This window comes from Mytilus trossulus, chromosome 7 (genome assembly GCF_036588685.1).
Source record: "Mytilus trossulus isolate FHL-02 chromosome 7, PNRI_Mtr1.1.1.hap1, whole genome shotgun sequence".
Classification (NCBI taxonomy): domain Eukaryota; kingdom Metazoa; phylum Mollusca; class Bivalvia; order Mytilida; family Mytilidae; genus Mytilus; species Mytilus trossulus.
The window spans coordinates 62,752,201-62,778,559 of record NC_086379.1 but is presented as its reverse complement, the minus strand read 5'-3'; the positions used below and the strand labels follow the sequence as shown (position 1 = coordinate 62,778,559).

Here is a 26,359-nt window from a genome sequence, read left to right as displayed (position 1 = left end):
TAATAAATAAAAAACGGAACCTTGAAAAATAATTCAAGGTTTATTTTTTTGGGAAATACATAGTGATGTATTCATAGTTTACATATATGAATAACATTGATGATTGACTAAAAGGCACTTGTTTTAACTTAACAATATCGGGGACAAGACATGTGCTTTTGTCGAAAAAGTAGATTTTGAGATTTGAGAATTGGATATTGTAGTATCTTCATAGTTACGGCTATTTCGTTTTCGCAACATTTTTCAGTGTATTTTAGTATTATAAAATCTTGGATAGCAAGAACTCCCGTTTTAGTTTTATTTGGAAAGTTTGATTTTGAGTATAAGTGAACAGTTCGATATCGTTTCGTGATACGTACAACAATAACATAAAATTGAGAATGAAAATAGGAAAGGTGTCAAAGAGACAACAACGCGACCAAAGAGCAGAAAACATCATGTTTTGATATAGATCATTGAAATTTGTACAGTGTATTTAAAAGTACATGCGGATAAATTCAATAGTTATAATTTCATACATCATGTTTGATTCATTGATAATTAAAAAAATATTTTATTTTGGCAGTTTTCACGTTGTATTTTGTTTGTGTATAAGCTGCACATAGTTATCTGTAAAACATGAGTGTTTTCATGTACGACTATAGATTGAAATGTGAAAAAAAAACATTAATGAAAAAACATTCGATTTATGAATTATGATGAAATCAATAAGAGATACAAGTAAACAAACACATTCAAACTTTTGGGTTTCGACATTGTGTAAATAAAGAGTGCGGACGCGTTTTAGAAGGCGGTGGTTCAATTGAACACAGACAGAAGGTTTCCTCGTCCGAGATTACTCAATGATATGACGTGTAACGACCTAGTGGGAGCCCTGGCGAATATCCACAAAACGGCTTTAACATCAGACCAATCTGGGACTATAACTTTTCATGGCTATTACACAGTATTAAAGTATTCGATGATTTACTAAGTCTTGTTGAAATTATTGTTTTGAGTTTGAGTTTTCAGAGGAAATGATATTTTTGTATATGTTTTGATATAAAGATAATAAGATGTGATATAAATGCAAAATAAGACTACTCTCTAGCAGATACCAAATAAATATACATTTACAACTAAAGGTCACAAATCCATACCGCCTAGTCAGCATTAAAAGGTCCCGAATTGACAAATGAAAAACAATTCTAATAAAAAAACTAACGACGAGATTTATATAACAAACAATGAACTAAATACAAATATGATCTACGGCAACAAACGACAACAATTGAATAACATGCTTCTAAATTTGGGTCAGGCACATACAGAAAATGGCGGGGTTAAACATGTAAACGTGCGTCCAACTCTCCTCAAAACTGGGCCAGCGGTTTAGCAGTAAAACATATGAACAAATTATAAGAATCAGTTGATAAGGGCTCATCTCATCAGAACACAAAATAACAGACTCGACGTGGTACAAATGTAGGAAATTTATACACCCCAATAACAAAAAAACCCAAACCCATTTAGAACAGATATGATAGTACTCGTAGTTACTGACAACTAGTTCAAAACTTATAACCACTGTTGAAAAAATGTATCAAAGACTTAAGTATCAATCAGCGCACATCCAACATTCAATGTATTCAGCGTATAGACATCCCCACTCAGAGAAAAACATGACCTTGTCCGGGCCTGTAAATCAACTGCATACATTTATGTCAAGGACTTTCCTTTTTTAGCTCACCTGGCCTAAAAGGCCAAGTGAGCTTTTCTCATCAATGGCGTCCGGCGTCCGGCGTCCGGCGTCCGGCGTCCGGCGTCCGGCGTCCGTCGTTAACTTTTACAAAAATCTTCTCCTCTGAAACTACTGGGCCAAATTAAACCAAACTTGGCCACAATCATCATAAGGGTATCTAGTTTAAACATGTGTGGCGTGACCCGGCCAACCAACCAAGATGGCCGCCATGGCTAAAAATAGAACATAGGGGTAAAAAAGCATTGAGAGCAACTCTGACTAGGATAAAATTGTTTATCAGGTCCAGATCTATTTGTCCTGAAAATTTCAGATAAATCAGACAACCCATTGTTGGGTTGCTGCCCTAAATTGGTAATTTTAAGGAAATTTTACTGTTTTTTGGTTATTATCTTGAATATTATTATAGATGGAGATAAACTGTAAACAGCAATAATGTTTAGCAAAGTAAGATTTACAAATAAGTCAAGATGACCAAAATAGTCAGTTGACCCCTTTAGGAGTTATTGCCCTTTATAGTCAATTTTTAACCATTTTTTGTAAATCTCCATGATCTTTTACAAAAATCTTCTCCTCTGAAACTACCGGGCCAAATTAATCTAGACTTGGCCCTAATCATCTTGGGGTATTAAGTTAAAAAAAATGTGTCCGGTGACTCAGCATCACACCAAGATGGCCGCCACGGCTAAAAATAGAACATGGAGGTTAAATGCAGTTTTTGGTTATTACTTAAAAACCAAAGCATTGAGAGCAAATCTGACAAGTACTTAAATTGTTTATCAGGTCAAGATCTATCTGCCCTGAAATTTTCAGATGAATTGGACAACCCTTTGTTGGGTTGCTGCCTCTGAATTGGTAATTTTAAGGAAATATTGCTATTTTTGGTTATTATCTTGAATATCATTATAGATAGAGATAAACTGTAAACAGCAATAATGTACAGCAAAGTAAGACCTAAATATAAGTCAATATGACCAAATTGGTCAATTGACCCCCTAAGTAGTTATTGTTTTTTATAGTCAATATTTAACAATTTTTATAAAATTTTAAATTTTTACTAACATTTTCCACTGAAACTACTTGGCTAAGTTCATTATAGATAGAAATAATTGTAAGCAGCAAGAATGTTCAGTAAATTAAGATGTACAAACACATCATCATCACCAAAACCAAATTTTGTCATGAATCCATTTGCATCCTTTGTTTAATATTCACATAGACCAAGGTGAGCAACACTGGCTCTTAAGAGCCTCTAGTTTAATTTCTTAAAATTTCGTAAATGAAAAACCCCTGACTTTCACTTACTTAATGATTTCGGTTATGTAATTCCACTAAATACATTGTATCAATAAAATGATAGGTAACAAATCATATTATTATCCAGATCCTCCTATATATATAACTGGTCCTGCCATTCCAACAAAAGGAGGGACAACAATAGTTCCAGGTGAAACAGGAACGGGAATTATTGTAATGCCAGCCTCGGAATTCATGTATAAGAGTGTAGTCATCGGATTTGAATTGTACGCTGAGGCCATTGGTAATATCGACATTTTGGTAAGATATAAACGATTATTTGTTTGCAGATTTTTTTTTAATTTAATTATCTGCCAAATTCGACTTATAAAATAATCAATACTATGCGTACGCTAAAGTGGTTTTATAACTTTTGGTTTTGTCACCATTATTTGAAATGACAAAAGCCCTCTAGGCGTCTGGTCACTATCTAGTGAACATAGAACACTTTATTTTGTAAATGAGAAACTACTAAACTACGAGGAAAAATTCAAAACGGAAAGTCCCGTAATCAAATGAAGGACATCACCCACAAACAGGAAACAGGAGTTGAGAAATATTTGCTTCATAAAAACAAAGACAGCTAGAGGTCAAATAGGTCTTCTACAATGGAAAGTGTGTATTCAATTTGTAAATTTGTAAAATATTAAAGATATAATGATATATAAATATGTAAAGTATCTTTAGTTTATAATTTCATTATTAATAAAGGATATCACAAAATTTCCGTTAATGTTGATAAATTCTATTCATGCATTTTTTTCTAGATAATGTCACCAGCATGTAATACCCCGTCGTATTGTTTTGACAAAAATGATTGTTCAAATGGCTGTAGTGGTATACATGAAAGATCCTGTATATCTAAAGAGTTTTGTCCGTCAAGTATGTCCTGCTGGACATCAGGTTCTAGTACATGCGATACAACACCTGTCCGATACGACGGTACACAGAGAACAAATCTAAACATTGTAAGAACTGTAACACACAACATCTTATCAACTGGCTACAACTATATTTCGATAGACGCCACAGCCGATTACATTCAAGTCGAGAATGGCTATATCCTGGGATATAAGCCTACTATAGGCAGACTGAAAGCAGTGTCTTCAAATGCCATTGAAACGGACATTAAATCTTTAGACGTCACAAACGCCGGAGGTGCCGGTCCACTTTCCTCACCACTGAAGAGACATCTACTAAGAGCCATAACCTCTGGTGGAAGCGATGCATACATTCCAGTTAAATTTACTACCTCAGGTGTCAAGGATATAAGTATAACAGTGAGTAACAAACGAATATCTGGATCAGAAAGTAACAACACACAGATTAATGTTATGGAGGGAGTTGATATGGCTATTACCAATATTCCACAATACATCGAGAAGGGACTAGCAACAAAATTCCAGTTATTACCACATACAGGTAAAGCATTAACTAAATATTAAGTAATATGATTTGAATAAAGTCGCTTAATTATTGATTATGTCTTACCTTTTAGGGAACAAAAAAAAAAACGTTTCAATTTCCGTATTCCGAGTCTTTCTGTGATACTAAGGCTTTTTTTACGTTAGCTTTATTGTCAAAACTTTGGTTCTCAATGCTCTTCAATTTCGTACTTTTTTTTGGCCTTTTTATTTTTTTGGATTATAGAGTCACTGATGAGTCTTTTGTTGACGAAACGTGCGTCTGGCGTAAATACAGAAATTAATCCTGGTATCTATGATGACTTTATTTGGTTAACACTGCCTTTTCCACTGATAAAAAACCCGACTATTATTTTCAGATATAACTTTTATTTTAACATAACGGTATATCTTGTCGTTATCATTAATTGTTCCTGATATTTTACAATTTTATAATATTTTTTTTCTAATCTTTTATTATTTTTAAATAAGGATGTTCCTATCCCAGGGATAGATTACTTAAGTCGTATTTGGCACAGTTCTTTTGGAATTTTGGGTCCTCAACGCTCGTCAGCTTTGTACTTGTTTGGCTTTGTAACTATTTTGATCTGAGCGTCACTAACGAGTCTTATACCTGTAAATGAAACGCGCGTCTGGCGTATTAAATTATAATCCTGGTAACTTTGATAACTATTTACAGGAACAAACGTTACGTACTGGTGGGATTTCGGCGATGGTATCACAGCTATAAATACAACAGATGTAACATACGATTACACGTACACCACAGTTGGTGAGATGAATGTGTCGATAACAGCCTTTAATCAAATGAGTAGCAAGAGTAACATGACCATTGTTCAAGTACAAGATAGAATTAGAAATCTTGCGCTGGTTAATAGTATAGCAGTTGTAGGGGAAACTACATCTATACCCACATCAATGACAACAGGTTCAAACTACACATGTACATGGAAAAGAGACGGAGTTGTCATTGCAACAACTGACGATATATCAAGTCCTCCAGGCGGAACCTTTGATTATACATTTACTGAGGAAGGTACCTATGAAATATCTGTTGTGTGCTCCAATCAGATAAATTCTATGTCCTCTGTTGCAACATTTACAACACAGTTCAAAATAACTAACCTTCAACTCGTAAAAACAGGAGCTCTAAAAGATTCAACCTTTACCATTGACTGGACATGGACAGCCGGATCAAACCCCCAGTTTACTTTAGAGTACGATTCACAAGTGCGAACCTTTACTAAAGATCCATACTTTAATAAAGCATCATCCGAATCTTTAAGTGCAGGTAGTTCAATAATAAAGTACCCATTAAATTTAACAGCATTTAACCTGGTTAGTAATGAGCAGATTGTAATAGATTTTGGAATTGAAGAGGAACTTACTGGGCCATCTATCACTATTGGTGGTGTTTCCATAGACCCCGTCACAGGTTATGGCACTATTAGTAAGAATGATCAGGTGTCATTTACCGTTGATGCTACCGGTGGCACAAATGTTGTTATTGAATGGAAATACAACGACGGTACACCTGATGATTCGTTTACTATACCTGTATGGACTGCAACACCAGCACAAACTAAAAATCACCAATTTTCTTCCCTTGGATGGTTTAACGTGGAAGTTAAAATTTACAATCTATACAACTCACATTCCCAAACTTTCAGACTATTGGCAATCGCGCCTATTCAGAACCTTGCAATGACTATATCTCCTGATCCAGTATTGTTTATACCACCGGCGACAGTTACCTTTACATTTAGTAAGAGTCCTACTGATCCGGATCCAAATGAGGCATCGGTGTCTTTTAACTATGGAGATGGGAAAAGTGAAACCGTTCCATTTGACGTCAATCAACAGTACACACATGAATTTAGAGAAACCAGTTCATCTGGAACGTATACAATAACAACTAATATATCCAACGTAATCAGCCATCTGATACTGAATGGAAATGTAAAAGTAGTGGAGAAGATAGAGGATGTTGAGATAGTAACGGACCCGGAATATGCAGCTGTTGGAGACCCTGTGAATGTCAAGGTTATAATGAGGAGAGGTGGTACTGGAGCAGATTTAACACTGGATTGGGATCTAGGCGATGGCACTGCTGTTACATCTGGCAATAGGATAGGTATGTATACAGCTATTATGAGAAAAAAAGAAGCTTTTCACTCACAGAGTGTGAGCGGATAAACATTTAATTATAATGTGAAGGAAAAAAATGTCAAATTAGCTTAAATACAAGACATTACATGATTTTCACACCAACAAATGCATTCAACTAAAATAAGTGTTTTAAAAGTTTGCAAACATCATTTTTGTAAAATGTTGTTTGTTATTATTTTTTTCTCTCAAAAAGATAGGAAAATATATTCCCTGAATTTTTAGATATTGTAATTTCTCTCAGTAAACATGCAATGTTAAAAGACATTATATAGGGTTATTGCATGAATACTGGCGAATATATTCCCAGCAACACCAGCACAAACTAAAAATCACCAATTTTCTTCCATTGGATGGTTTAACGTGGAAGTCAAAATTTAAAATCTATACAACTCACATTCCCAAACTTTCAGACTATTGGCAATTCGAGTAGAATTTTATATTGCACGAGTTTGCGAGTGCAATATATGTTCTACGAGGGATAATATTCCCCAATATTCATACAATAACCCTTTTATTGTATAGCAATATAATATTTGAAAGTAAAAATTTGTTTAAACTAAGATTTTGTCGTCGATGACGTCATAAATTTTGAAAATTTATTGCACTAGGGCAATATTGGAATTTATTGCACGCTAACTTTTGGTTACTTTCTGTGGGAAATATTATATTGCTATACAATGATATATTTTATCAACTGATTGTACTAATATTCGTTGTCTGACATTGAAATATACTATATCACACAAAGTTGAATATGAATGTAAATAATGCGTCGATATGTAATTTTCTTTTACTTTGCAGTGTTCCACTTTTGATTATTATTGTTATTGCAAACTTAACTGGTTTGAGTTGAAAATGTATTTGTGGAATAAAGAAAAGAAAACTTTACCTCAAATTTGATAAATTGTCATACAGATGCATATTCCACTTTTTTTTCATATTGTAGACCATTATTTTCTTTCAAAAATAACATAGAGTTGTCAACTTCAAGGTATAATAATGCAGAGAATATTTAGTTCAAGCTTAAACCTTTAAAGCTTATATACAAACGATTAAAGTAGCATATAAAGAAAGATCTACAAATAGTTCTGAACATAATCTGTTTTTTAATCAGAGGCCAAAAAATTAATTCAACTCATTATACTTATCAAAGCGTTATCTGTTCCAGAAAATTGTTATTATATAGTTTTTTCATATCAATTTCCGGAAAGTCTACATTGTATCAATAATATAATTTCAGGAGTAAGTCCTTCCGGCTCAGACAGTAAAGTTGCAACGTATCCAACGGAAGGAACACGTACAATTAAAATAACAGCAAACAGTGCAATGCAAAATATTTTGACAACAAAAGACATAATATGCCAAAGGAAAATCACAATAGACCCGGATGTAACTTCAAATCATCCTCAAAACTTTAATCTAGGTATATTGTACTTAATATTTCATAATAGCGCCAGCGGATTGATTAACTGTAGGGCAAAATCGGTACTATGTCCTCACAGAACTTACCTTTCTGATTGGAGTGATTTAATTGTGCAAAAATAAAAGCCATTTGTTGTTAAGATAGGCCAAGAACATGTGGCATATAATTTTCTAGCATTTGCATTTATCTTTTTTTCAAAGGTATGTAGTACATTTGAATTAAATTCAAAGCCTTATAAGTGAAATGTTCAACCTTCATCAAGTTGTAGTAGTGTTGATTGATCTTTTTTGTCTAGGAAGATTCAGTTACCACTAGTGAATTATGAATCTAAGTTTTAAATGAAGTAAATACTTTGTATTAGCTTGTATGCTCATTTTTGTAAAACCACGAAATCAAACATTTTTTTTAATTTATGCACGGAAATTGGTTCACACGAAAATAAATGAAACAACAGCAGGTATAAAAAATAAGAAGTTCTTACATAATTTACATATGTGGTATAAAAAGTTTAATGGTAATGTTTCTCATTAGGTGGTAGAATTGACTTCACGTTCCTATACAGTGGAACCCCAGCACCAACAGCTGCGACTGTACTAGTCAATTATGGAGACGGCACAGAAGAGTATCGAGACCCAACCTGGTTAACCACTAAGAGTGGATCTACTCAATTATTTGACCATACCTATACCACTGATGGAAATTACGTTACTACTGTCACACTGTCTAACCTGGTATCTACAAAAATATTCAAGATATCTGTAAGTATATATTTAAATTACATAATTTTTTATGTTGTAGTATTTTTTACGTCAATATCATCCTGATCAATGACTCCGTATCAAGGCTTCGTGAGGACAATCAAATAGAATGCATCGGTAAAATCACAATATGAATGACTAAGTTTACTATAAAATACAGGGATATGGAACATTCTTTTGTTTACCCGAATCTTCAGTCGTGTACCGGTATTGAATTCCCGTCTTTCCATTCTTTAATTTTTTGTAAGCTTTTTCCTATTCAAAGAACATGCATTAAAAATTCGGTAATCGCAAGGCACAATTTCGACTGGAAAAACATTTTTTTAAAAAGCAAACAAACGTAGGAGAAAGAGAATTGATCGATTCTATATCAAAACATTTTCAAATAACTTCTCCAAATTATACAATAACTGATGTCTTTTTGTTCTCTGATCTGTCGACAGATTTTCCTTACCAAAAAAAAACTGTTTTTAGAAATTTGAGATTCGCTCAGGGCAATTGAAAATGGAAAAACTTTATTGAAAAAGTAAACAAACGTGGAAGGAAAATTGTATAAATCAATTCTGATAGAAGTAATATTATTACTCCAAATATTAAGCACATGGTATGACAAAATTGGGGAAAACCTCGTTTCATAGGACGTTAATATGACAGCTAAGGAAATTTAAATGCACCGTACAATGGATGAAGACAACATCTTTGTCTCCTATTGAAATAATTGTTTGATTTTTTGCCTATATAGGAAATGAAACAAGATCTTATTTTCTAATTTTCCATTTTTTTTGGCTGCTAAAACGTGGGTTTCATTAGTAAAAAAGTATTGCATAGCATGTACAATAACGTGAGAATTCAATTCTCCTTATCTTATCATACAGAGTGGTGTTTACTTGAAATTTGTGGGTCTAGCTGTTGTACCTAAGTTCATAAAATTTATACCAATCAACGGTCCGGATGTAGACGGATTTGGATCAAATAAAGACATTTTCCAGTTGGATAGACCAGTCCGTTTCCATATGTCCAAGACCGAAGGTATGTTTGACTGACACAGGTCTACATGATATAATTTAGATAATGTGTTTAAATTTCTGCAAATGAAATATAACATGGAACAAATGCATTATTGTTCACTTATTGAAATAATTTGCAAGATGATTTTTTTGTGAAATATCCCCAACTATTATGAAGAATGTCGGGAATGAACTGGTACACTTTTTGTCATTTTGTTGTAATGAAATCCTGTATTTTAGGTACCTTTGTATACTACAGTATTAGTGCATCGAATGGAGCAGTTGTTATAATGTGCAACAAAACAACGGAAGATGTGTTCGAAATAAAGTTTAATGAGGTAATAAATAGTATTCTAGTTTAGCGATAATCCTCAGTTTCTGCAAACGGATCTTTATTTGATGTGCAGTATATCAACATTGTTTATAACATTACCTTTTACCTCGACTTGTTAAATCAGTTGTCGAATTGTAGAAAACTCGATGGATTCTTCATTTTCAATTTAAGATATAGTTGTTAAAAAGAAATCCATAAACAAAATTTGTTCAATTGATTAACAGTTTAATATGACGCACAAACAAAGGGTAAATTAACCACCCAAAAATACATAAATAAATGCGATGTAGTATGGTTGAACATTCATCAATCATCCACAAATTCCAAAACCAAAGGACGTTAACAACTATAAGTCACCATACAGCCTTTAGAAATGAGAAAAACTTAACTATAAAGTAAGCTGTCATATGTTCTTGACGTAATTTATGGTGATATATAGTTAAGAAATATTTACCTAACTATTTTTACTATTTGAAAATGTTCATTAAAATGGAAGGAATCACTACAGACACGTTTTAGCGAATGAACTTATTAATTGTATGCACACCGTAAGATGGGGTCGAATGAAATCACCCGTCCGTCTTTAAAAGGATATTTTGTGATGGGAAGGGACCTCGTCTCTTTTGTCGTTATTAAGTTGGTAAAATAGTCATCGCATTGATATATCAACAGTTCTGTAGCCAGTTTATTATAACTGCATTGACAATAGCACCATTTCTAAAAAGTATAACACCAATAAATACCAGATTCCAAAGAAAATTCCAATAGGAAAGTCCCCTTATCGAAAGGCAAAAAATCAAAATCAAATGTTCGAATATTCAAACGAGGGGAAAACAACTTTCAAATTCCTGACTTTGTACAGGCTTTTCGTATTTAACAAAATGGTGGCTTAACTAGTAAAAAGATGTGGTTTGAATGCTTGGTTCTATGGCTGGCTAAACCACTCACTTATGCGAGTCGCATAAAATTTCATTTTATTGACAACAATGTGTGAAGAAATCAAACAGACAAAATTTGTAACATATCATATCATTTGTTTTGTTTTTTGGAAAAGCAGTAACAAAGAACTATCATCCTAGCTCTTTATGTTTACTTATCACTGAATATTTAAACCTTCCAAATGTTTGATATCGTTCTGGTCGTTTCTAACGAAGGTTTATCTGACAGTGCTTCAAATACACAATATTTTGGTATATTTTTTTATTGACAATATTTCAGACCGGCACATACACAGTTGTTATCACTGCGCATAATCCAATTGATTCTAAATCGGGTACTACAACAATCGAAGTAATGAAAGCCGTCCTTGATGTAAGCGTAGCAAACAACGGACAGACAACATCTGAAAATGAAGCTAAAGTCTTTGATATTTCTTTTGTTGAACCTGGAACAAGTACTTGCGTGCATATTGATTATGGAGACGGCATTGCTGAAATGTTTGGTGACTCTGCTACTTGTACTGGTAGCCCATATGCAGGGTCAGCAACATATATATCGACATTTTCTGGTAGTAGTTTTCAGGCTACTCATACATACACCAGTAAGAACACATACGACGTGAGAGTACACGCCTTCAATGCGCATTCAACATCAGATTATTCTGTGTTTCATGTTGTTTCTTCTATTGACTGTTCACAACCACAAATAGATATAAAAAATAAATATATCAACTTCTGGGAACCCGAGGAAATTGAAAAAAGTTCCAGGATACGTGTGATTGGAGAAACCAAAATTGACTGCGGGAGTCTTTTACAAAACGTTAAGCAGTGGTCAGTAGAATCCGTAGATGCTCAGTATGGTACAACAATGTCGTCTATCGATTTAGGTACTATCGATTCTAGATTGAAGGCAGAGTTAGATCTTCCAAGTCTTTTCCTTAACACAGGCCTATATAAAATAGCATATACCATGGAAATGGAAGCAGATTCTTTTGCAAATAACGAAACGTTCAAGTCGACTGCCGTTACGTACTTAAAAGTAAAATCATCGAAACTGGTAGTAAAGATATTTTCTGGCGGAATGACAAAAATACAAAGAGGCATCAACACAATGGTTACAATTGATCCGTTCAGCAATTCTTATGATCCCGACGTATCAAAAGGTTCTACACAGGTAAAATTATATAAGAATGATTAAAATAACTAAAGTTTTTAATACTTCATTTTTCATTCGTTAAAAAATATTTTTCAATTTCCTTGAAGAATCTGGAGACTCATGTTTTCATTCTCCTGTTTACAATGAAAAAAAAAAAAAAAAAAACACTTTGAATTCTTTTTAAATAAAAAATCTTGAAAATCATCAATTGAAGCGAGTTCGTCCATTTCTAGCATTAGAACTAGGTGCATTAATAAAAGATACCATTGTCTTTGCAAAAATAGTTATGTCAGCTTTTATCTTAAAACTTCCGCTGTTTTGGGAAGATCCGGTTTGGTTCAAAGACGAATTGTTCAAATGACAACGAGACTCGATATATCGGAATGAAAACAAGTTTAACTCAGTGATGTCTGGAAAATAAAGAGAAGTGTTTATCCTCTTCAATATGGATTTTCAGTGATTTTTCTCTTAAAATAACTATCAATAACCTTTTTACTAATTAAAATCTTGTAGTATATATATAAACAGAGAAATTGTAACACATTTTGAAATGATAACCTTTTAATGTGCATCATGATATCCTTAAATCTCAATGCATCATGATATCCTTAAATCTCAATGATTAATCAATCTCATAGTTGTGTCGGTTGTTCAACGATTGCGATAATACATGTAAATGCACACAAAAAAAAATCTAAATTTACAGTAATTATATTTTCATTTTTACATTTCTTTAGACTTTTGCTAACTTTACTTGGTATTGCCGAGAGGTTGGTGAATCATGGCCTGATCCTATGACTGTCTCCTCGCCATATACTACTGCAGACCTGCCCAGTGTGGCCATTGATAACGGAGGTTGCTTTAAACAAGGTCCTGGTCAGATTGATACAACCGGAGGAAGCTTAACATTCGACACAGGCAACATGAAGATTAATAAGACGTACGAGTTCAAAGTGGTGGCTTACAAAACTGAGCATGATCCCGCAGAGGCATCGGCATTTGTTACCATAGTTGATGGAATACCTCCAGAAATTGAAATTAAGTAAGATATTAATTTAAGATAATCATAACCAATTTACTTGTATATATATAAAAAAGTGAAATAACTAAAATGCCGATCTATGAGAAAACTCAAACGGAAAATCCCTTATCAAATGGCAAAATCAAAAGATCAAACACATCAAACGAATGGATAACAACTATATTAGTCCAGACTAAGTGGATTGAAATGGTGAAAAAAAACTGTGATTGCAATGTTTTTAAGTTTGTCATTGTAAATTGATGTTTTTTAATCTAACATTTAATTTAGCACGCTAGCTTTGAAATTCTGTAAAATGTCTTTACATTGTAGGTATCTTAACTTTAAAATCATTTTTAGAAATATGATAGACTTTATAACGCGTAGAAAACCAAATGTATGAAAGATTTATTATTTTCAAACTGGAAAAAATTATGATTTAGCTAGCTTTGAAATTCTGTAAAATGTCTTTACATTGTAGGTATCTTAACTTTAAAATCATTTTTAGAAATATGATAGACTTTATAACGCGTAGAAAACCAAATGTATGAAAGATTTATTATTTTCAAACTGGAAGAAATTATGATTTATGCTCGTTGTTTTGTTGAGCAGTTTGGACATGAGATATGTTGTACAGTTATAGATTATATGTCAAAACTTAATCTGAGAACGAAAATTTCATTTTTAAAATTTTAAAACAAATTCTATCTTTCGCTCAAATGTAACCACACAATTTTAGCATAGTAATCAGTTGACAAATGAGTTACAACTGTCACAGCTACTGTGACGGTTTGATATCTTAAGAAACCAGACATTTTGTCTGATCTGTGAAAATTAATTCCGTCCTTTTACTATTGCGACGTTTCAAATGAGTATATTTTCATGGTGGGTGTCGCAGGAAAGTTAAAACGTTTACTATTTTCAATGCATCCAGTCTCCGAAAGAATCGTCAATCTTCGGGTGACTCCGCTAGATGAGGTACGGAATTGGCCGAGATGTGACGAATGCTTAAGTTGCGCACTAAAGAACATTGATATTAAAATTAATGACCAGATCTGTAGTGATGCCAGTTGCGACTTGTATAGTGGTGTGCATAAAATATGTTTAAGTATACTATACATAGTAATAATGACATTCCGCGTCCGAGTAAGGGAATTGACTTTCATGCTATATTATGGTAGCCGTCCTGTAGGCTTTAGATACAAAATTAATGTTTTATGTTCTTTTTTGTATATTTGGAATATTTTTGTGTACATTAGTAATGATTTAGTTCGTATTAAAAGCTATAGATTTCATAATGTGCATATGCTGTGTGGATGACAAATATCACTGAGCATTAAATTATTTTTCTGAATTATTCATAGATGCTCGAATGAGGAATTGTGTGTACCGACAGTTGATGGATTAAGGATTGCACCATCGACACGTCTGGGGTTACTAGGGCATTGTTCAACTGGATGTGACTCAAATACAAAGTACGAATGGAAGATATATACAAAGGACCATCAGTGGATATGGAAAGAAGTGCTTGAATTATCAACCCTTTCAGATGGTAAACTTTTTTGTAAACAAATTAAAATAATATGGATGGTTAAATTTTTAATTCTATTTTTCATTATTACATATCTCTTTTAACATTCTTTGAATTTAACATATAAAGATAATGAATGTTTAAATGTTTTCTTCATGTTCTTCTATTACGAAAAATAATGTTACGTCATCTTTTGCACTTTTAACAAAATATTGTATTTTTATATTTCTACTGCTGCATGCGCGCGCATTTGTACGCCACTGAACGCATTACAATTCCAGGAGTCAATGGTGAGCATTACGGCTTGGTTTTACAACTAAGCAATTGCTTTAATAACACGCATTTAGATAAATTTTAGCCTACCTAGCTTCCGCAATAACCTTTAATATTGTCGAAACTGGCGAAAGCGCTTTAGCAATATATATATATAACCCTTGACTCTTTAGTTTTTGTACCTTTCTGTCTTAATTGTCTCTATATATCTATATATGTATATATCTTTGTATTTCGCTGGATAGCATTTTGTTTTACTTATCTGGTTAATTTTATTTTGAAGACGTTTTAGCTGCATAACTTTAAAACGATTTGTTTGCTGGTTGTATGTAGTTAAATCCGTTATTGAAAAAAATACGGTGTTATAAAGTATTCATTGCTTGAAAATCTAATTTTTCACAATAGTGTCAGTGTAACTTTAATTTTGTGATAAATTAGCAGATTTTCTATAATGATTTGCTGGATTGAAAAAGAAGAGCATAGTTCGGAAGAAGCAATAATATAGCAAAAAATTTAAACAAACTATCGCAGGCAAATTTAAACTTGGATTCATTTTGTTATCATTTGTATGTCCCTTTTGGTCGAATAGCTCTAAGTTTAATTCGGTGTTTTTAAAGTTTTGACTTTGAATGTCTTTTGAGTGGTTAAATCTAGACAAGCGCTTTGCAAGCATAATATTTTGAAGTGATGTTTTCGACTTTTATGCTGCTGCAAATTGCGCTGTTTGCAGCCATATATTTTTTGCTAAAATCTTTGAAGTTTGTTTCCAATGTTGTCTATTTTATTAACCTTTTACATGATTATGATGACCAAACAACCTTAGACAGAAATCCATCGAAAATAAATTTCATATAATCGATAAAGTAATGTGCAAAATTGAAAATATTTTTCGTCAAAAAGGATGCAATTATGATGAGGCCAACGTTTCACCGTTTTGTTTCTTAAACTCTAGACTTGAATTAATCTATTTACCAAGTTCCTTCATATTTGTATGTATAAAATCAGTTTTAGTATATTTATGCCCCATTTATAGGCATTATTGTTTTTGGTCTGTGCGTCCTTCCATCCGTCTGCACGTTCATCCGTTCGTTCGTCCGTCCGTCCGTTCGTCCCGTTTCAGGTTGTGGTTTTGGTTAAAGTTTTTAGTCGAGGTAGTTTTTGATGAAGTTGAAGTCAAATCAACTTGAATCTTAGTAAACGTGTTCCCTTAGATATGACCTGCTAATTTGAATGCCAAATTAAATATTTTATCTCATTTTCACGGTCCACTGAACATAGAAAATTAAAGTGCAGATGGGGCATCCGTGTACTTGGGAAACATTCTTGTTGATTTATGTCTTACACATGGATTGATGTGGGTATAAGTCAATGACTAAGCAACTAACACATACAATTTCAAAACTAGATAAGTGTCTTTAAATACCTAGAACCGTCATGAAAAAAAAATCACAGAAAATACAAGATTTTGCTTTTAACACAAACCTCCTTTGAATATTCAGATATATATTTGAAACAACTACTGATTAGTTATTGACTTGGGACAAGCCCAATTGTTTTTGAAGTAGATTAAAGTAAAATATGCACAAGTTGCCATAAAAAAACTTCATTGAGAGAACTTGTCCTCAATATATAGGAATGAGTAACAAAAGAAAGGCTTTTTTACTTTTCATTTGAGCATTTGACTATATGACCGATTTGCTAAATGTTTAATAAAATTAATGTGGTATTATTGAAACGGTGAGTAATCATTTATCCCCGCTTTTATATTTATGTTAGTTGCCCTTTTGTCGTCTGTTGTCATATCGTTTATGTTGTCGCACAATTTATGTTGAATAGATAGAATTTTGATGTTTTAGTTGAAGAACAAATATCATTGTTTTATAAAATGCGTAATTTATTAAATCTTCTGCAAAGAAAATGTCTCATATCATCTAATGTAATCTTTCAAATATGAATATGTATTTATTACTGAAATGCATCATTAACAATGATTCACAGTTATACGCATTTACGAATAATATTGTAGTCAACACTTTTTGTGCTTACATGAATTGTCATTGATATAGTTTTATTTATAAATTTACTATTTACAAATTTTTGAATTTTTGAAATACTAAGACTTTTCTACTTCAGGCATAGATTACCTTAGCTGTATTTGGGCAAACGTTAAGGAATTTTGGTCCTCAATACACTTCAACTTTGTACTTAATTTGCCTTTTTAACTTTTTGGATTTGAACGTCACTGATGAGTCTTTTGTAGACGAAACGTGCGTCTGGCGTATATACTAAATTTAGTCCGGGTATCTATGATGAGTTTATTTTTAATTAAGACATTATCTTTAGTATTTTTGTTGCATTTGCAAAACAGCAAACAAGGCAAATTAAAAAGCATTTTAAGCATTCAAAAAATATAAGCTCACAATGATTAAGAGTTAAAAGTTAAATCAGATGAGATGAATATGCCTCAAAGATTAAATCGCTCATTTACATGTAAGAATACTTCTTTTAATGCTGATTAAATATTATAAGCATGCATAACAATGAATATGTTTTGCATTGATGGCAAAACCAAACACATTATTATGTAAAAAGAAGCGTTTCACCAGTGATTTAAAAATTAACTGAAATATAACTTCCACTCCTTATGAATACTTCTTTTCTTGACCGAGGTAATTTATCAGTTAGTTATGTAAAATGACAGAAAAGTAATGGGACTGATATAGAATAAAATACATTCAAATTAATTTTGCCCTACCATCATAACATTATTCATTATAAGCGACTCCATTTTTGTAATGTGGCATTTTCTTATTGTAGCAAGTCAGCTCGTAATTTGTTTACCAAAATTCAAAGTTACAAATGAAATTCAAGTCCATGTACCAGATCTGACATTTTACAATATTTAAATGAATATTAATAAAGAAAAAATGGAAAGCAAATGAAAATAAGACTTATTCAAGAGTTTATGTTTTGAATGTTTATGCTTACATAAAATTGTCAGGACAGCAGAACTAAATAATTGTCAAATAAAAAAAACCCAACAACAATACAATAAAAACAACAACAAAACAAACGAAAAATAGTACTTTTAATTATTATAATATTTAAAATGAAAACGGAGATGTGTCAAAGAGATAACAACCTGACTAAAGAGCAGAAAAGGCCACCAATGTGTCTTTTTAATTGGATTCTGCCTTCGATTTCAGTTTCACAGAACAGCTTTGTTAATGATATGCACTAATGATAAACGATTCAAGTTGAAAATAACGGAAACTAAAAAACTGTTATTACGAAAATGATATAATCTTGACTAATATGAGGTTTGGGCCAACATTCAATGAAAAAAAAACGTAAAAATGATTAGAAACCTTGCGGTTAACATATGTCTACAAAATAACCCAGTTTTCTTATACAGTTTTTCATATAATCACGTACAGAGTCTTAAATGGATATGAGAATGAACTTAACAGAAACTATCATAGGTTTGCCACCAACTTTATATTTATGAAATGGCATCATATATTTCGACATAAAGCCACCGAAGCTACTACAGACTTCAAACAGACACACGAACATTTAACAGATTATACTAGGTTATTGATATCTTATACCTTCATTTAATCGCGATGAGTTGATTTACATCAGGTACAAAAATATTTGCTAGCAATAAAAAATATAGAAGGATTTCACTGTATAATGCCAGTATAGTGGAACAGAAAACACTAGTATCGGGAAGGCAATAACGAACGATACTGTATCACAAAAATCGCGCAGTTGCGGAGAGCAGGGGCTAAAGTACTTATTCTGCCGCGTAAGACTTCAAATAATGTCGTCCTACAATAAAGTATAAGTGGATGTTTTTCAGAGTAAATCTCCCGACAGTCGCATAAAAGATAGACAATGCAAAACAAGATATAGTACAAAATGTTGAATGCAGTTATATAATAGAATACACTTTTTAATATTACTCTAAACTAAAGAAATAACAAATAGTTTTATAATAGTTTACTCCAATAAATATATACCGGTATGACCAAACAACAACATTATAATCAAAACCTTTTTCATAAAATTTTATGATTTTACAAGAAAGATTCTACGGACATTGATATTAGAGTCACTGTCAAATCTGGATGTTAAATGCACTTTTATATATTCCCTTTTATAATACATGTTTATATATGATAATGAAATAATAAGTAAACTTCGGTTTTAGGCATCAACTCTATGAATATTGCAATACGAAAGGAATTATTCAATTTGAATCCAGACGTCACCCAATATCAAGTATCAATATCTGCTACCACTAGTGCAGGAGATAGCGGAACAGCATTTACCAACCTGATACTCAACACACCACCTAGTGGCGGAACATGTTCGATAACTCCAAAAGTTGGCACTGTTTTACAGACTCAGAAGTTTGACATAACTTGCACCGGATGGACAGACGATGATGGTATTGCAGAATATCAGATGTATTGTAAGTATTTAAAAAAATAAAAACAAAAACAAAAATAATGTTTATTAAAAACAATTCGTTATATGCAGTTGGAATAATGAATCTACATATGTCCACATATAAAAAATCTTCCAATTTTAAAACATAATCTAAATACTGTTTATGTAGTTAGATTTAGGAAATTTTTACTAAATAGATAAATTAAAACATTTGTATTTTGCACTTTTTACTGTGCATTACCTATTTTATCGATAAAGTCCATGTGATTTTGTTTCAGGTAAATTTAAGGAGGATCAAGTTTTAAAACAGATATATTTTGGAAGTGATAGTTTCTACCATGGAGATATGCCATTAGGACCTGAATATGACGACTATAAAATGTTATGCTATGTAAGAATAAAGGACAAAACTGGATCCTTGATGACATTTGATCTTGGGGAAGTTCAGGTACTACGATTGTTTTATTAATGTTTTTAATCTTATTGTTCAGTTCGGGGTTCAAACATATTTGTCCCTTCCCTTTTTTAATCCCATCTAAGAGGCATTATTTGTTTTCGGTTTGTGCGCCCGTTTGTTCTTCTTTCCCAATCCGCATCAGGTTAAAGTCTTTGGTCAATGAAGATTTTGATGTGTAGAAGAAACCTGCGCTTGACAGACTAAATTACAAGCTTGGTGTCTTTGAAAAGTTAAATAAAAGCTTAAAACCACACAGCCTTAATATAAATCGTCTTAAAGCAATTTTTCCTGAAGGAATTTTAATTACCTTCAAGAAGTACATAATTAACTAGACATCAAAATATAACTTTGTGATTCCAATATCTTGCTGCAATGATTTGTATGGAGAACTAAAGATATAATCAAAATCAACACGGGGCCATACAACAATCAAAATCATCTTAGGTCAAGGTTACCAAAGGGATAAGCAACCAACGTTTGAAAACAGAAATATAATTTGTAAGTAAAATGTTCAAAGAAACTAGCATTTGTTTAAAATCTATAGATTAACGGATAACACTATCTTATAATCTAATGATTTTGATGTCATTATTTCAAAGAACTATTAACATTTTTGCAATTGACTAACATCTATATTTACTCATTTTTTGTTGATACATACATTAAATAAACGATTATTTTTAGGTTAATCCACTTCCACTTGGAAATGTAACAGAACTCTTCAAAACAATGGAGAACAACATCGCTGATTCCTTTGACAAAGTAGCAGCTGAAGGGAATGTTAATAGTATAAACAGCTTAGCTCTAGCATACAGCACCCTCATAAGTATGGCCAGTCAGAATGATTCACTAGGTTTGCATTGCATGATTTGCTTGTTTGTTATATAACACGCGATTATTAACTGTATACATATATTGTGTTAATAAATTATTTGACTGTTTCAGATGATTCTTATGATGTTATTCTTAGTTATTTCACAGTTTTCTCCAGAGAGGTAAGGTGCATGTTAAAATATAACCTGACGAGGATGAAAGAATTAACTTAGTACGGGCATGAATAATACAAAAGTCGAGTTATTGAGAAATAAATATATAATGTAACGTTGCAGTTACTTTTTGATTTATAAAAGAATAAAAATAAAAATCATAAAAATTTATTAAAAAAAACAATCATGACTTTTCTGGCAATAATTTCAACGTGCCTAATTTCAATCATTTAGTATCGGCAATGTTACTAGTTTTGTAAATTAATTACAAATGGAATGGCATGAATTATACGATAATGTGATATCACTACAAATGTACAGCACACATCACAAAAAGCACAATATTTTGGCATGTTAACACTTCATATCCACATTAATCACATGGCTATAAATGACACACACGCACATGTGCATGATTCAGTTACATTGTATATTCAATGTTGTTCACTTTTCTATTATTGGTTAGTGAGTACAAGTTAATATATATATTAGTTTTTGAAATACAAATGCCATTACTTGTTTTCTATATAAGGAAAAGTATAATGTAATACAATTTCAAAGGGCAACACAATAGTTCATACATTTTTTTGTTAACCTATTAATATGCTTTCTTGACATTGAAAATCAATTTCATCACATCCAAAGATTTGTTCGCGGTGTATGCATCACCTCCCGTATAGCATATTGTCAAAATGCTCCAAATATCAACCTTATTCTAACATAATCTTAATTATCATGATGAGACCTTTGTATGCACAATATAGTTTTTTTACGCCACTTATTTAACTATAAATTATTCATTATATTAAAGCAGCTCGGATCCCCACCATACATCACAAACATCGTAATTGTCAAAACAATACTGTTAAAGTGCTCCCAAGTTTTTTTCCGGAGTCTTACGCGACGTTTCCATCATCTTAAATACCCGCAAATAATACAGGTTTCTTCGCTCAATCGTCTATAAAAGCTTAAAATACTAAGATATATTTGTATAAAATTTTATATTTAGTAACGTATAATGATCAGTAGATAATTATAAAATTAATAATTTTCTAATGCCATTATACTCACTTTTGCAGAATATGACAACTTAGATATAGCAGCTCGGGAAACTTCTACAGGAATGGGACCAGATTACACTGACAGATCTAGTGCTTTTACAACAGTATGTTATCTCAGTAGATTTTCTCACACAGATGTCGTTTCAAGTTTTAAGCACTTAGTCTCGGCATTGTCGAATCAACAGTAAAAATCAAAATAAAGAATATGTAATGTTTGGACACATTCATTCTTTTAATTGAAAAGCCTTAGTCGGTAAAGGGCTTATAAATTACAGCACTAAAATCTCAATTTAAACTGTCAATAACGTGAGCGTTATCTTTAAGTAATGTTGTTTATGAATTATACATCATGACATTGTAATTGATAACTTAAATATATATTAGATTATGATGACAACTTTACTTCATGTAAATATTTTTTTTAATTTCCAGACAACTATGGATCCTGATACCGAAAAAAAGCTGAAAGAAGAATATGAAGCGAAAAGAAATACAAGAGCAGAAGTATGTACAAATATAGATGGCATTTACAAAATAGAGCCTCCAGCGTATTTGCTCCGATGATTAAAAACGTTTGATACTTGTCAGATTTTATGAACTTTCACGTTATGAATTTACATTGGAGCTCGTTTTTGGGATTCATTCAACTCCTAAAAGTTTTCATAAAAGAAACAAGGCGAACAATTTTGTATGCTAGGCGCTCAATTGTCTAAAAGACTGCATTGCTGTTCGAAATAATAAGTTTTAATTGCCAAGTAAAGTGCCATTGGTAGGAACTTGTAGCAAAATTCTTTTGCATTAATTTGATAAAAGTAACTTAGCATACGTCATATATGATTTATTTGCATAGTTTTCCTACAAACACGAAAACGGGAAAAGATTTGAAAAAGTGGCTGGAGATAACAAAAGGACATTGAAACTTATGTTCAATAAAACAAGCTTTCAAAGAGATGGACGAAAGATGCCAGAGGGAAAGTCAAACCCATATATAGAAAATAAACTAACAACGTTATTGCTAAAAATAAAAAGACAAACAGACAATTAATAGTACAAAAATACAACATAGAAACTAAAGACTAAGCAACATAAACCCCACCAAAAAACTGGGGGTGATCTCAAGTGCTCCGGAAGGGTAAGCATATCCTGCGACACATGTGGCACCAGTCGTGTTGCGTATGTTATTACAAATCCGGTAAATAGTCTATTTCGGTAGGTCACATTCGTGAAAAGGGAAGGGTATTACAGTTACGACATATAAAACATATCCGACATCATCTATGAAACTCCTTCCATGACGGTCAACCAACTCGTAATGGTGTCCATAAAATTTGAAAATGATATGAAAAACGACGATAAGACAGAACATTTACAAAACAGAAGTCCAAACAATGCGATCATCACCAAAACCAGGTGCCTTTAAGAGGAAGTAGATCCTTTTTCACTTGTGGCACCGTCGTATTGTTTATAGAAGTACATGTACATATTCTAGGAAGAAGTCTAATTCAGTGATATCACAATCGAGGAAAAGAGGACTGCATTGTGACTTTGTCACAATTAATAATATTACTATGACACAAAAAAACCCATTTTAAGATCGTCCGAAAGTAACTGAACACAAAGGTCATTTTGATATATGGTTTATACCACAATAGCACATGTTTTATTTCCTTTATTAACCAAAATATTGTAAAAAAGTGATATTTCATTTGGTGTCGATTTCATATCACGCTATTACGTACAATATGGGGGATAGCTAATGATGGAAAGTAAGGTTATGTTTGTATGTTCCCTTATTGAGCTCTGCCGCTGCATAAACATAATAATAAAACATACCAACTTGTTTGTATTCGGCACGAAACTGTTGAAGGACCTGGTAATAAACCTTACCCATCCTTAGTGTATAATGCTCATTGAATTTGTTTTATATAGATATAATATTGTATATTTATGTTCATAAATTTCACATAGTGCTTCATAATATGTGACTGAGTCTGTAATCAAAAATACTTCGAACAAAAATAACTTGTTATTGCATCTTCGCTAGCCAAGGGTTACGATCCACTCCCGCCCTCTTCACCCTTGGCGGATTGAGTCAACATTTGTGATAACAATGTTGCGCCATCAATCGGAAGATTATAATCACGCAAATTCCTAATACATTATGCTTGACCAATGGTAGCACTTGAACTCTACAATTTAGAGGTAAAAACACGGTAGCGTCTAGATTTTACACACTTTGAAAAGCCGGAAATTAATATACGTCAACATCCATGCATTTGTGCATGAAACATACACAATAACTTCTATTTGTTGATTAAAAACATTCAAGTTGTCACTAAATATAGTCGAATGTTTAGAGATGTAAAGATTTGTTGCACAATAAACACGTGGTAATTGTTTACAAGCACTTTCTACATTTACACGTGATCATGTTATAGGCGCTTTTTTATTGGATGCAGCGATTTTTGACTGCAACCAATAAAAATTTTACCTTGTGTATCCGAAATTTTATCCCAATCCGCCAAGAGAGCGGAGTGAATTATAACCCTTGGCTAGCGAAGATTTTGTAACTGATGATTACTAATTTCCTTTTTGTTTGGGAAACTCCGAAAATAAGATATATTCGAGATGTTGCTATTACAGTATCGACCTTTGTATAGTCAACTAATCACTTAAAGATAATGTTTTTATGTTTTTAAATTTAGTTCACGAGTCAAATTTTGGGAGCCCTTGAAAACTGTACCATAGCAACAACAAGTGCTATTGCACTGACCGGAAGTACCATGGCCGAATTGACCCAGTTTTCCGAAAACTGTGCAAGAGATTGTCAGGTAACATATTTAGATATATATTGAAATTGATAATTTCGTGTGTCTTGACACTTAAGATGGTCTCATTATGTTAAATAACATTCACATGTTAAATATAAACCAGAAAAAAGAAAAAAAAAAGATAGCGACAAAAAAAAAACACTACCTAGAAAACTATTAAATGGCTGAGTAAAATAAACCCCGACAAAAACTTAGGAGGATCCCATTTGCTCCAGAAGGATAAGCTGAGCCACCAGTTGCACAATCGTAATGAGAAGAACACACGCGACAAATAGTCTCTTTCTAAGACATTAAGCAGACGAAAAAACCTGCAAAAACAAAAAGCTAATCGCATGAATTCTAAATGTAGCAAGACGATAAGGGTTTCGACAGTGTCTAGAAGTATAGCCTGCTTAACACCAACCGTAAGTCAACACTAAAGTTCACCCCAGTAGTGTCAATGCCAGAACAGTGACGAATCATAAATGAGCATAACTGGATATGTGGGATATTTGAAAAATAGAAATTGCTCTGACTTTTTACATTTCTAGTATATATTATTTCTAAGATGAAGATATCTAAAACATTCCTTTGAGATAAACAAAAATGATTAAATTCGAAAAAGAACCGACTTGTACCAGGAGGCCTGTTTAAAAACTATTGCAGTTACATAATTAATGAAACTGAGATTAATCGCGCGTTTTCATTTCACTTGATAGGAAAAAGCTGCAAATTTAGCAGTTAGTATGACAAATAAATTAGAAGAACTAGCCAGTACAAGCAGTAAGGAAGAAACCATTGAGGCATGTGAGGGAGTTTTGGCAGCGTTGGCAAACGTAGAAGAGGTATAGTTACATTTTTGATTCGTTCAAAATACATCTCATTTATAATTTTGAATTCGAATTACTAAGCAAACTATTTGCAAAGGAATCTGCTTAAAAAATTACCATGCACATTATATTTATCTGTCAAAGATAATGAATACATTTGCACGGTTAATTTGCACAGAATGTTCTTGCTGATTAACGTTCAGTTGATTAATTTTACCATACACAATGTTAACTTCTGAGTTTCTTAATTTTAGTTTAAACTGCTGTGTCCATGTTCTCGTAATTATTACAGAAAGAAAAGAAGCCGTTTGTATTCTTAAGTATCATAACATTACTTTACCAGTTAGCTATATGACTAACACAGAATTTCTATATAGTTCAGTACAAAAAAGGTGTGAGTCAAAGAAAAAATGTGATACATCTGTTCATACAGAACATTTTTAATTACTGAAACTTCAAGCCAATTTATTCAACAAGACATATTTTCTCTTTATTTTTATAGGCTGGTAATGTACACAAAAATAACCCGACAACAGGGGACAAAGAAAAAGTTAAGCCTTTCGCTCATTATGATACAGATTTGGAATCTCCTAAAAAAGGTACATGCACATCTTAATAGTGTTTGTTCTCTATCAAAAACAATGAAGAAATAGACACTTCATTGTAATCAGGTAAAGAAAGAAGATATATTT

General features: G+C 32.4%; 1 protein-coding gene across 1 annotated transcript in view; it reads left to right on the top strand.

Moving 5' to 3' along the window:
* The window catches only part of LOC134725512 (uncharacterized), a 45,729-nt gene that overhangs the window by 2,822 nt on the left and 16,548 nt on the right, over positions 1-26,359 (top strand). Inside the window, exons 6-23 of the mRNA XM_063589385.1 lie at positions 3,123-3,295; positions 3,802-4,456; positions 5,138-6,592; positions 7,868-8,050; positions 8,582-8,808; positions 9,684-9,837; positions 10,056-10,153; positions 11,368-12,261; positions 12,981-13,285; positions 14,626-14,813; positions 19,282-19,545; positions 19,802-19,971; positions 20,665-20,833; positions 22,046-22,131; positions 22,460-22,531; positions 24,733-24,858; positions 25,557-25,682; positions 26,170-26,266. Of these exons, the coding sequence (XP_063445455.1) occupies positions 3,123-3,295; positions 3,802-4,456; positions 5,138-6,592; positions 7,868-8,050; positions 8,582-8,808; positions 9,684-9,837; positions 10,056-10,153; positions 11,368-12,261; positions 12,981-13,285; positions 14,626-14,813; positions 19,282-19,545; positions 19,802-19,971; positions 20,665-20,833; positions 22,046-22,131; positions 22,460-22,531; positions 24,733-24,858; positions 25,557-25,682; positions 26,170-26,266 (5,442 nt within the window). The remainder of the gene's footprint in view (positions 1-3,122; positions 3,296-3,801; positions 4,457-5,137; positions 6,593-7,867; positions 8,051-8,581; positions 8,809-9,683; positions 9,838-10,055; positions 10,154-11,367; positions 12,262-12,980; positions 13,286-14,625; positions 14,814-19,281; positions 19,546-19,801; positions 19,972-20,664; positions 20,834-22,045; positions 22,132-22,459; positions 22,532-24,732; positions 24,859-25,556; positions 25,683-26,169; positions 26,267-26,359) is intronic.